The sequence below is a fragment of the Urtica dioica genome, chromosome 1 (assembly GCF_054948205.1).
Source record: "Urtica dioica subsp. dioica isolate 48M chromosome 1, U.dioica_male_clone48M_v1_H2, whole genome shotgun sequence".
In the NCBI taxonomy this organism is placed as follows: Eukaryota; Viridiplantae; Streptophyta; class Magnoliopsida; order Rosales; family Urticaceae; genus Urtica; species Urtica dioica.
The window spans coordinates 53,455,338-53,466,739 of NC_142756.1; the positions used below are offsets into that span (position 1 = coordinate 53,455,338).

Sequence of the window (11,402 nt, forward strand, 5' to 3'; positions counted from 1 at the left end):
TTTGTATATATGCCATGCTATTTAATTACTACAGTTGATCGATGTTCATACCGAATTAGAATTAACATAAAATGATTTTTGTGATAAATTAATATAATTACATAATAAATATTAAAATATAATAAGTTTTAAGGTCGTTTTGAAATTAGTTAAACTATTTTAATATTATTAAAATCTCACTCCAAAATATAGTGGAAGAAATAGTGAAACTCTATATTTAGAGTTTTCTTATTCACCCACTCTATAATATAGTAAGAGATGAGATTCGATAGAAGCTTATCTAACCTCATTTTATTAGATCACTCTATATTATGCAATGGAGTGGGTTGAAGATGATCCAACAACTAAAAGAAGGGTTTGATGTCATGGACCATTCGGCGGAGATGGTCACTCACATGTACTCAAGTCTCGACTAAGCTTGTTTGTGTTTTAAATTGTAATACCCTCTTTGCTTGAGCGGCAGCGGACCTCACATAGGTTGGCATACATCAGAAGTGAGGTCCACCTATTCGACGTTCGATGGGGCAACAATTAAAAAGTATTTTCATGTCTGTTACCTTTTTCGCAATGATAAACAAAGATGCTAGCAGATAGGAAGGATGTGTATGAAATAATAACTATGTGAAAATGAGTAGGCACATTTCATGTACAATTGAGACTTCTTTTTCTTTTTTTCTTTCTTTTGGCTAGTAAAATCATCATTATCAATTGAATTTATGTTTGGTTCCTTCATGATCATGAACACTGCTTCATACGAAAATCTTCCGATAAGAGAGTCTGAAAAAGATCACCGAGCCGTTCTGCCCCGGGCCCCGGGCGAAAAACTGAGTCATCTCCGCGGACGGAGCACGGGTCGGACCCATTCTCAGACCCGCCAACGCACCAGGCCCCGGGGGAGAACCGGCCCGAAGTCCGGCCCAAAATATCTCTATCAATCCGGTCAAGGACGGGATCGTCTTTTGGGAACTTCCTCGCAAACGGGGCTCTGCTCTCAACCATCTTGTCGAAGTCCTTGGCCGAGAGAAGTCTAGGGTGCTGCTTAGGTGGGGTGTCCCATGCGATGTAGTGCAGATCGTGGCTAATTGCCGTGTTACGATACTCCTGGTTGTTGCAGATCACGGTGTGAAAATATCCCTCCGGAGAGGACACAAAGTTTGCGTAGTACATTAGTATCGTCCGAGGAAGGTTGTCCCATCCCCATATGCAGTACTCGAGAAACTGCCTCGATAGCATAACCCACGCAGAACCTTGACAAACAAGTAAGAGGCAGATTAGCAATTCTATCGGAAAAATATACGATACAAAAATGATATTAGATTTTACCTGTGAATAGCTTGAACGCTGTTGGGAGCGATCGGCGTTGAGTGGTAATAGCAAGGTCAGATTTCTTCGACAAGTACAGTCCTGGATCAATGATGATTGGTTTAGCTCTTTGGTTCCTGAGAAACATATCAATTCTTATATGAGAAAAAGGTCGAGGCTTGTTCTGTAATTTTTTTTTTTTTTTCTGTTTTTTCACTTACAGTTTCCATCCCTTAATCTGTGTGTGTTCTATGAAGTTGAGACTTCTTGACAAGTTGGAAAAAACATGAAGCAAATCTGCAGATACCAGATAGTCAAAATAACATATATATATATAACACACTAAAGCTCCAAACAAATCTAAAAAACTGGATGAAAAGTCGTAAATATGGTATTTACTTAACTTGAATCCAAGACCATCTCCATCGATAGTTTAGAGGTGCTCTTATCAACAAACTGTTAAAGAGTCTTTTTTATATATTCAGACTTCAGAGAACAATACCAAAATTTATTCATTCCAGAGACCCATAACTCTCTCTTTCTTCCTCAAATTCGTATAATGAGGTATTCAAAATAATTCTAAAACCACACCTTAACTAACAACTGATTATCACAATTATTCCTTCCGACCAAAAGACACGCAGAAAAACATCGATGCAATGAGCAGATATGAGTAACAACATTCTAAAAAGGGAAATCAAGCGATGGAAATAGCACTACTGACCGTCTTGTGTGACGAGAGGGTAATCGGAGGCGCTGAGGTTGATGAACCAGTCCCAGTCAGAGCTGTCCTTCAAGAGGATTGCGATGGCCTGAAGCGTACAAGCGATCATGGTGGAACCCTTGTAAGTGACCAAGTTGGACTGAGCCATGACTCTGACGTTGACCACTCCCTCGGACCTGACAGAGCCGGCGAGGTCGAGCCTCTCCCTCGGCGGAGCCTCGAGGTCCAAGTGAAGCACGTACTCGTTCCGAGGGTGATACACCGCCCTCAGAGTCCTCATCATCCTCTGGCTATCCCCTTTCGTCCCCGATATCAGATACGCGAGTCTCGGCGCCCGAGACCGACCGTCTCCGATTGGCTCGATGAGCTCAGGATCGGAGAGCGAAACCGGTTCGAACGGGGATATTTCCGGAGTGGTAAAGACACCCAACATTCCGGTCAACAACAGGGTTAGGAATATGAGGAGGCTTGTGAAGAATGGAATAATCCATGTCCTGTCACTGAAAGCCCGTCCAGTGTGAGGATTCACGTATTTCCTCATTCTCTTTTAAAGCGATCAAGAAACAAAGCACATCCCTATTTCCTAGTAGTCTAAACGGGTTTCAACATTCAATGCAAAAGGGAATAACTTTACAGAGCTTCGCCACTCCGGAGACCAAGAATCGGCAAATGGGCAAACAAAGAATTTGAACTTTCTGGGATTGTATTTGCGAAAATTCCTAAACAAGTCAATGTATGAAACGAAGCAGAAAGCACTTATCTTTCACACGCCGCCACGGAAACGAAGCGCCTTTTTTTTTCTTTTTTTTATAATCCAAACTATTCTGATCTACAAGATTAGGAGAAACAAAAAGAAAATCAATATATATTAACACGGATTCAAAGCAGATTCGGGAAAGGGAAGATTAGACTCGTGCCCACGAAAGCTGCGGTGAGAGATTCCAAAAAGTCAAAATCAAAACTGGGTTCGTAATGTTTGGATATAATTGGTAATAAGAAATGAAAAGAAGAGGAAGAGAAAAACCGGTGTGGTTTTGAGGAGCGAGGAAGCGAAAGAGAAGTTTCAGAAAATTTTAGAGTTTGATTTGATTAGGTCCAGAAATTATTAAGAGTGGGGTTTTTGCTTTAATGGGGATGAAAAACACAGCTTTGGACAGTTTAATCGAAGTTTGGTATGTAACTCTCGTGAAGCCAAAGAGTGAAAAAGAAGATAGGTACTGTAGTTTGTACTTTCCTTTTTGTTTAATATTGTAGGTTTCTCACTCGCCATTTCTTAGCGCTTAGCTAACTCGTTTTTGAATTTTTAGTTGAAGAATTTGTTCCAACGAAGGATTCAAATACCGTTACCGATATCATTCCGGAACTCAGATTTTGTTGGGTTATCGGGAGATATTATTGATTTATCAGAGTATCTAGTGAAAGTGCGGGTAAATCATATCGGTAAACTTACCGTTAGTGATTTACCAGTAAATAACAAACTTACCGAAGGAATATCTAATGAACAAATATTTATAAAATATCACACATACCATAGGATAAAAATGAACATAGTTTATAATATCTTCATTATGAAATAGTTAAACACAAACCTAATGAAAATAATACTTTTTTTTAGAAGTCTCATCTAACTTCTCGAAATACGATCAATTGTAATGGATAACCTTAATGCGACTACAAATACTAAATCTCATTGAATAACATACTTGAAAAATTATACCTCTCTTTCAAGTAAAGCCCCATCTAACTCCGAATGCAATTTGTTGTCGGCCCGTCTCGGACCGACGAGGAAAAAGACATCACTTCGACCCGTGCGACCGGCGCGAGGCCTTTGACGACGGAGCCTTGCCTCAGCCATTGGCCGGCCCAAACCAATGGCCGGCCCAAGTTCCAGCCGGCCAATGGCCGGCCATATGCTCAGCCGGCCCAATGGCCGGCCCAAGGGTGGCACTCGGCCATTGGCCGAGTCAAAGCCTCAGCAGGCCAATGACCGGCCCAGTTCACTCGGCCATTGGCCGAGGCAAAGCTTCAGTCGGCCAATGGCCGACCCAAGGGTCTCACTCGGCCATTGGCCGAGGCAAAGCTTCAGCCGGCCAATGGCCGGCCCAGTTCAGTCGGCCATTGGCCGAGGCAAAGTTTCAGTCGGCCAATGGCCGACCCAACATACTCACTCGGCCGTTGGCCGGCCCAACCCTTCAGCCGGCCAATGGCCGACCCAACCTTGCTCACTCGGCCAAGGGGTCTTCAAACCACCCCTTGGCTGCCTATAAATACAAGGGTCCTTCCCTTGACCCAGGTAATCCATTTTTGAGTCCCGAAACGCTGCCGAACTCGTACTTCACTCGTTTCGCTCATCTTTGGCCTCTAAACACCCCTAAAACCTCTATACTCCACCTCAATCCCACTAATGTTGAGCGTCGGAGAGGTAAACAGGGGCACCCCCCCTGTTTCCCCTTTGTAGTTCACATGTTCTCTACTCCTTTTCAGGTACTCTGACGAACTCAAGGGACATCCACAGCTAAGGGACGACTCGGGATACCGGGTCCGACACGCTCGAGTCAAGACGAGACCACTTGGTCCGGCCTTGGGTCTAACCTTCTTTGGCTCCTAAATAGTTGTCCGAAAAACAGCGACAACATTTTGGCGCTAGAAGGAGGGGATCTCTCGACCTTGGCAACACATCCCCTCTACCAGTCTTCTTCTCACTTCTACGACTCTCGAGAGATGAGTCGTAGCCCCGCCACCTCCGTGGGCGCCCGAGCGACTAGCTCGAGGCGCGACCTCCAAAGCTCCGCGCACCGTCTCGAAGGGCAACGTCATGATAATGAGAGCCAGCCCCGAGACCCAGCGAATGACCCCGAGGCCGCAGTCCGAGAGGACACGGCTCGAAGGCTCGCCGAACTCCTAGACCGCCCCGGCGTCACCGGCGCGCTCATCGCCGACCTCCTCGACTCCAACAACGTCGGCGACATCAACCACGAGACCAACCTCGACCACGTTGTTCACGAAAGTGGACGCGCGCGCGCGCTTCCAAGGGGACACCCTCGGGCGACCGCGTCAAGACGCCAACTTTCCGATGAGCACGCGCACGCGCCCTCGAGGGGACACCCTCGGGCAACCACGTCAAGGCGTCGAAGCTCGCACAGTACCCGAGGACGCTCGGTCTCGAAGTCCCGAAAGGGACGCTCCAAGCTCACCGTCCGCATCCAAAACCCTTGTGAAGGTGACAACGTTGATGGTCTCGGCCCCCGCCAAAGGCGTCGCCTGAATGACGCGCCCTGAACAAGGGTGATAGGGACGGCCTCCGGAGACTTGAGAGACCGCCTCAACTCTCAAAGAGAGAATCACGAGTTCGATTTGAGAGAAAAACTCGACGCTCAACGTGAGACCGCGATCGTCTTGGGGCAGCAACCACCCAACACTGATCAAGCACCCAACCAAAAGCGAGCAGCCACGCTTGTGATGCCGGCCGTTGGTCCTGAGTCACGAAGGAAAAGGCGCCGGAAGGGTCAAGTCCCTAACGACCACCCTTCTCCAGCCCCGAAGCGATCCTTCGTCCCGCTCAACACAACGCCCGACCGGATCCTGCGCTTACGCGCGATGAGCTGGGAAGCCCCGCTCCACTCACAAAGGACCCCGCGAAGCGAGATCGAAGTCGGTTCTGCGAATACCACAAAGATCACGGGCACGTGACGATCGAATGCAAGTAGCTTAAGAAGCGAATTGATTCCCTAATTCGAGGTGGGGATTTCAAGGAATTCGTCGCGTCTGCTAGCAAGCCATGAGTATCGTTACTTCGACCCTTAAATTCGCGCCCGAACTCGATCGGCTTCGTGGTCACTTTCATTTCGAAAATGTGATTTCCTTTTTTCAAAGAAGGCCAAGTGCCATGACAAACTGTAACGACCCCCTTATTGCAGTAAAGAGTTATTTCACACATGAAAAAATGTAGCGCATACTATTGTATACCTCTAACGCAAGAGTTTATTTGCCTTCGTCTCACAAACGCAAGAAACTCGGGGGGCTAACAGGGATCAATGTGTTGGAATCGATCTAGGGTTTAAGAAAATAATTAACGCTTCGGTAAGCGGCGGAATTTTAAAAATTTTCTTTTACAAGTAAAAACAGTTTTTACTAACCTAGACAAAAGAGCAAGTACACGTAATTAAAAACTATTATGAGCTAAGAAGTTTACTAACCTTTCTTGAAGCTTGATCTTTGAGAAGCTCTTAAAAAGTTGCAACGCTCGTCTCCCCTCGCAGCACGTCCCTCTTTCTTTCCTTGGCACCTCGAGCAACCACGAAAGTTTCTATCACTAAATCACTCGAGAGAAAAGGAATTAGTGAGTGGGCACTTTTAAACACTACGACTTAAGAACGAGTCTTGAAGTCGCAGAGCTAAACTCTAGGTCAAATGAGGACCTAGGTGCCAAAACAAAATCGAAAATAAACTAGAGAGAGAGAGAGGAGTTCGGCCAAAGTTCTAGAGAGAGAGTTTCTCAAATCTCTTAAACTTGGATGAATGAAATGTGAGGAATGAGGCTCCTATTTATAGGAGGAGGATTACCTTCAAAAGGTAGTTTCCTCTTTTCCTATTGCCTTGCACGTCCAACATGCCTCATGAAGGCTTAGGATTTGTTTCCTCATTTGATTTCCTCTTAGTTGGCCGAAAATGCACTTTCCTTCTTAAGGAAATTTGTTTCCTCTTTTTCTTTTGGCAAGTATCTTCATACATCAATGCACAAAATAAACTCTCTTTCCCACTATGGCATGAACGAAATTCAGCCTTATTTTCCTTGGGTTGGACGAAATTTGAGCTTCTAGAAGGAGCTTCTAGATGTTTCTTCATTTGTTCATGACAACATAAGAAAAGTCCATTAAGAATTTTCAAGTAAAATTCTATGAAATGAAATTAATCCTCAAGGCCCAATAAACTATTAATGGCTGAGTGTTTTAAGTTTCATTTGTCATCAAATGACCTTGTCAAAAAAAAATTTATTGACATTCATTTCGTCCTATGTCCAAAAGGACAAAAATACCCTTTCGACAATTTTCGCTATTGTTTTGACTTAGCTTCCAGTTTAACTATTCCTACTCGATGTGATTCGTGACAGTGACCTCATGGACCCAAATGAACAAAGCTTGAGCTAAACACTTGGACTCAAAAGTTCACAAACCTTTTCCAAGTTTAGCTTAATGCCAACTGACTCCACTAAAGAGTTGACACTGAAAATCTCTCGGTTCAAATGAATTTATTTTCTACTCAAGAATTCAACCTAATTATGATGAGCGGATCCACTGAATATTATCTATGTTTACCCTTCATGAATGTCATCAGCTAGACGGGATTTATTAAATTACCCTTTTACCCTTCTAGCTGTTATTTCCTCAACTCCTTTGTCGCTTGTGAATAAGTTAGAAACAATGTATTGACGAGGAGCTAACAAGTCACATTGTTTCATCCAAAAGAGTCAGGACTCAATTTGGACACTGGCCAGTTCATTTATTCACACTCCAAGGGACAAAGCATGAGGTGACATACATTGCATTTCAGCAATCTTGTACATGAATTCCGTATCTATGAGAACTTCACAAAGTTACTCATGACATACTCACAACTTAGTACTTCACCAATAGGCCCTGTTCGGAATCACATAGTGAGTCCGAACTCTGACTTTCTCAAATGAGAATACTAAGCTGTGAAATGGCATGTCTCATTTCAGGATTAAGGTGAGCATGATGCAATTCATACATAGTGACTTCGAGACATAAGAGGTTAAATGGTTTGTTCTTATCTTGTCTCTAGAAGTGCACTGGTCAATTCAGTACCTTCGGAAGATACCTAGAAGAACTATAGAGTCCCCAACTCTCAATGCCTCATAACCAGACATCATAGATTCTTCTAACAATCATACTGAGGTCAATAGTCCTTTGACCCTAAGATTGCGAATATATCGTTTTAAGCAAACTACGAAGAGTTTGTTCATGCAAATCTACATTTGTCTCTTCGTAAGTTGTTTAGTTTGTTTATGGACTAAAAGACTAAGGTTTTATCATAAAGCTTCAAACAAAGAAAGAATGAATGAACGTTTCAACTTTATTAATGAATAAGCAATTACAAGCAAGAGTCTTCGTAAGACTATATGACATCAAATGTACATAAATAGACACTACTACTCTTCTTGTGGGCACCATTGACAACAAACTCCCACTTGACTCAAAGAAGATGTGAGTAGTCCTGCATGCCTAATCCCTCTCAAAGTTGGTCGAAGACCATGTTCGCTAGGGCCTTGGTGAATGGATCTGCCAGAGATCTACTTCACCTCCACGTCTCTGCGCTGCGCGATCTCTCGAATCAAATGGTATTTCCTCTCAATATGCTTAGAGTGCTTATGTCTTCGAGGTTCCTTTGAGTTAGCGACAGCCCCACTATTATCACAATAAAGGGTCATGGGCTCGTCGACGTTTGGAACAACTTCCAAATACTTAAGGAATTTTCTAAGCCATACAGCCTCTTTGGATGCTTCACAAGCAGCCACATATTCTGCTTCCATTGTGGAGTCACCAATGCAAGATTGCTTAATACTTCTCCACACAACAGCTCCACCATTAAGGATGAACACAGATCCCGAAGTGGATTTCCTGGAATCCTTATCCGCTTGAAAATCGGAGTCGGTATATCCCGTCATATTCAGGTCAGTACCTGAGTATGTAAGCATCAAGTTCCTAGTTCTTCGAAGATACTTAAGAACATGCTTAACAGCAATCCAGTGCTCGGGTCCAGGGTTGGATTGGAAACGGCTAACTACGCCAACGGCGAAACATATATCAGGTCTAGTGCAAAGCATAGCATACATGAGGCTTCCTACGGCAGAGGCGTAAGGAATCTTCCTCATGTCTTCAATCTCTTGTGCAGTCTTGGGAGACTGGTCCTTAGAGAGTGAAACTCCATGCCTAAAGGGTGTTTGACCCCTCTTGCAGTCTTGCATCGAGAAGCGATCCATCACCTTATCAATATAAGATGCTTGAGAGAGCGACAGGGTCCGGTTTTTCCTATCTCGAAAGATTTGGATTCCCATAATGTATGCGGCTTCTCCTAGATCCTTCATATCGAATTGCTTTGCTAGCCAGACCTTAACCTCAGATAACTTACCCACGTCATTACCAATGAGTAGTATATCATCGACATATAGTACTAGAAACACAACTTTGCCTTCGTGTATTAACTTGTAAACACAAGGCTCATCTATTGACTGTTCAAAGCCGAAGCTCTTTACAGTTTCATCGAATCTAATATTCCATGACCTAGATGCTTGCTTTAGTCCATAAATGGATTTAAGCAACTCACAAACCTTGGTCTCTTGACCTTTATCCATGAAACCGTCTGGTTGAGCCATGTAAATGCGCTCGTCAAGATTGCCATTCAGAAAGGCTGTCTTGTCATCCATTTGCCAGATCTCATAGTCGAGAGCTGCAGCTATGGATAGGAGTATGCGGATGGATTTAAGCATTGCGACTGGCGAGAAGGTTTCTTCATAGTCAATCCCTTCTTGTTGGGTATAACCCTTCGCCACAAGTCGTGCTCTGAACGTCTCGACGTTCCCATCAGGACCCCTTTTCTTCTTGTATATCCACTTACACCCTACGGGTTTAATCCCTTCAGGAAGGTCTACAAGTTTCCAGACATTGTTGACATACATCGAGTGCATTTCAACTTTCATGGCGTCAAGCCAAAGGTTTGATTCAGAACAAGCCATCGCTTGGCTATAGGAAACAGGGTCATCCATGTCGGAGACGGCTACAAGAGAGTCTCCATAAGACATGTACCTGTCAGGCTTTTGAGTAGCCCTCCCACTACGTCGAAGTACTACTTGACGAGATTCTGATGAGTTAGGTTGTGTTTCAGTTGGGGTAAGAACAGTTCTTACAGATGAGGTAGAAGCTTCCTCACCCAACTTTTCTTCAAGCACAATTTTGCTTCTAGGTTTCGCATCCTTCATAAAGTCCTCCTCAAGGAAACGAGCATTCGTGCTAACAAAAGTCTTATCGTCCTCGGGACTATAGAAAGTAAAACCTTTGGTTTCCTTCGGATATCCTACAAACAGGCACAATTCTGACCTACTAGCCAACTTTCTAGTCTTTTGCCTCAGCACGTGTGCAGGGCAACCCCAAATTCGGATGCGGCCAAGATTCACTTTACGGCCAGTCCATCGTTCATAAGGAGTACTAGGAACCGTTTTGGACGGAACTTGGTTCAGAATGTAGGCGGCTGTTTCGAGGGCATATCCCCAAAAGGAAAGCGGGAGTGATGAGTAACTCATCATTGATCTAACGATCTCCATAAGAGTTCGGTTTCTTCTCTCTGACACTCCGTTTTGTTGAGGTGTGCCAGGTGCGGTAAGCTGAGAAGCGATACCTTCTTCTTTAAGAAAGTCATCAAACTCTCCAGACATATACTCACCACCTCGATCAGATCGAAGGGTTTTGATCACTTTGCCAGTTTGCTTTTCCACTAAAGCCCTAAAGACCTTAAATACGTTAAAGGTCTCAGATTTGTGTTTGAGCAAATAGACAAACCCATATCTTGAGTAATCATCAGTGAAGGTAACGAAGTATTCGTATCCTCCACGTGCCTGTTGGTTGAGCGGACCACATACATCAGAATGTATTAGTTCCAGCAACTCAGTGGCTCTTCGACCCTTATCGGAGAAAGGTCGCTTAGTCATTTTTCCTTCTATACAGGATTCACAAGTAGGTAGTGAACCTATTGCAGAGGCTTGGAGTGGACCATCCCTCACATGTCTCTTAATCCTATCTAGACTGATATGACCAAGTCTTAAGTGCCAGAGGTATGTTGATTTTGTTAGATCGGAGGATTCAGAAAGTTTGATCCTATTTGGCTCCCTAATTAGATCGTTATCTATTTCGGTGTCTAAAAGAGAAGGTTGAGTGGGATAGATGTAAAAAAAAAGACCATTCTTCATACATGCATCAGTGACAAAAGAATTATCAGGAAACGAAATACGAATTCCATTCTTAATGAACTTTAAACAATAATCTTGCTCACGAAGATGAGCAACGGATATTAAGTTCTTCCCAAAGGTAGGAACAAAATAAACATTATTCAAGTTTAAAGTGCGGTCTTCAAAAGACAGCGTCACGGATCCCACAGCCTTTGCAGACATCAGGCTCCCATCACCCCATTTGAAACAGAACTCGCCTTCCTCTAAGCTTTTGGTTTTCTTGAAACCATTCAAGGAACAACAAATATGGTTAGTAGCAGCGGAGTCAAGAATCCACGTTGATACATTATCAGCTACTAAGCATGCTTCGGTAACTAGTACAATACTATGTTCCTTTGCTTTGAGATAGGCGGGAAA

The 11,402-nt window shown here is 43.8% G+C and overlaps 1 protein-coding gene across 2 annotated transcripts; it reads right to left on the minus strand.

Moving 5' to 3' along the window:
- Nucleotides 1–593: 593 nt before the first annotated feature.
- On the minus strand, nucleotides 594–3,216 carry LOC149408115 (beta-glucuronosyltransferase GlcAT14A-like). Of its 2 annotated transcripts, XM_089616232.1 has the most exons (5): nucleotides 3,051–3,213; nucleotides 2,027–2,855; nucleotides 1,524–1,599; nucleotides 1,324–1,439; nucleotides 594–1,247 (listed from the first exon to the last, which is right to left on the minus strand). In XM_089616232.1, the coding sequence occupies exons 2-5, from the start codon at nucleotides 2,565–2,567 to the stop codon at nucleotides 736–738; spliced, it is 1,245 nt and encodes a 414-aa protein (XP_089472358.1). In that variant the 5' UTR covers nucleotides 2,568–2,855; nucleotides 3,051–3,213; the 3' UTR covers nucleotides 594–735. The 2 variants fall into 2 exon arrangements, with proteins under 2 accessions (XP_089472358.1, XP_089472356.1); XM_089616230.1 differs by having other exon boundaries at nucleotides 2,027–3,216.
- Between the last annotated feature and the right edge of the window lie 8,186 nt (nucleotides 3,217–11,402).

Bases quoted from the DNA above. Each gene is read 5' to 3' on its own strand.
- LOC149408115 (XM_089616230.1), bottom strand. From the start codon at position 2,567: ATGAGGAAATACGTGAATCCTCACACTGGACGGGCTTTCAGTGACAGG. The intron at 1,600-2,026 runs GTCAGTAGTGCT...TGGTATCTGCAG, and splicing joins CCCTCTCGTCACACAAGACG to ATTTGCTTCATGTTTTTTCC. The intron at 1,440-1,523 runs GTAAGTGAAAAA...TATGTTTCTCAG, and splicing joins CAGATTAAGGGATGGAAACT to GAACCAAAGAGCTAAACCAA.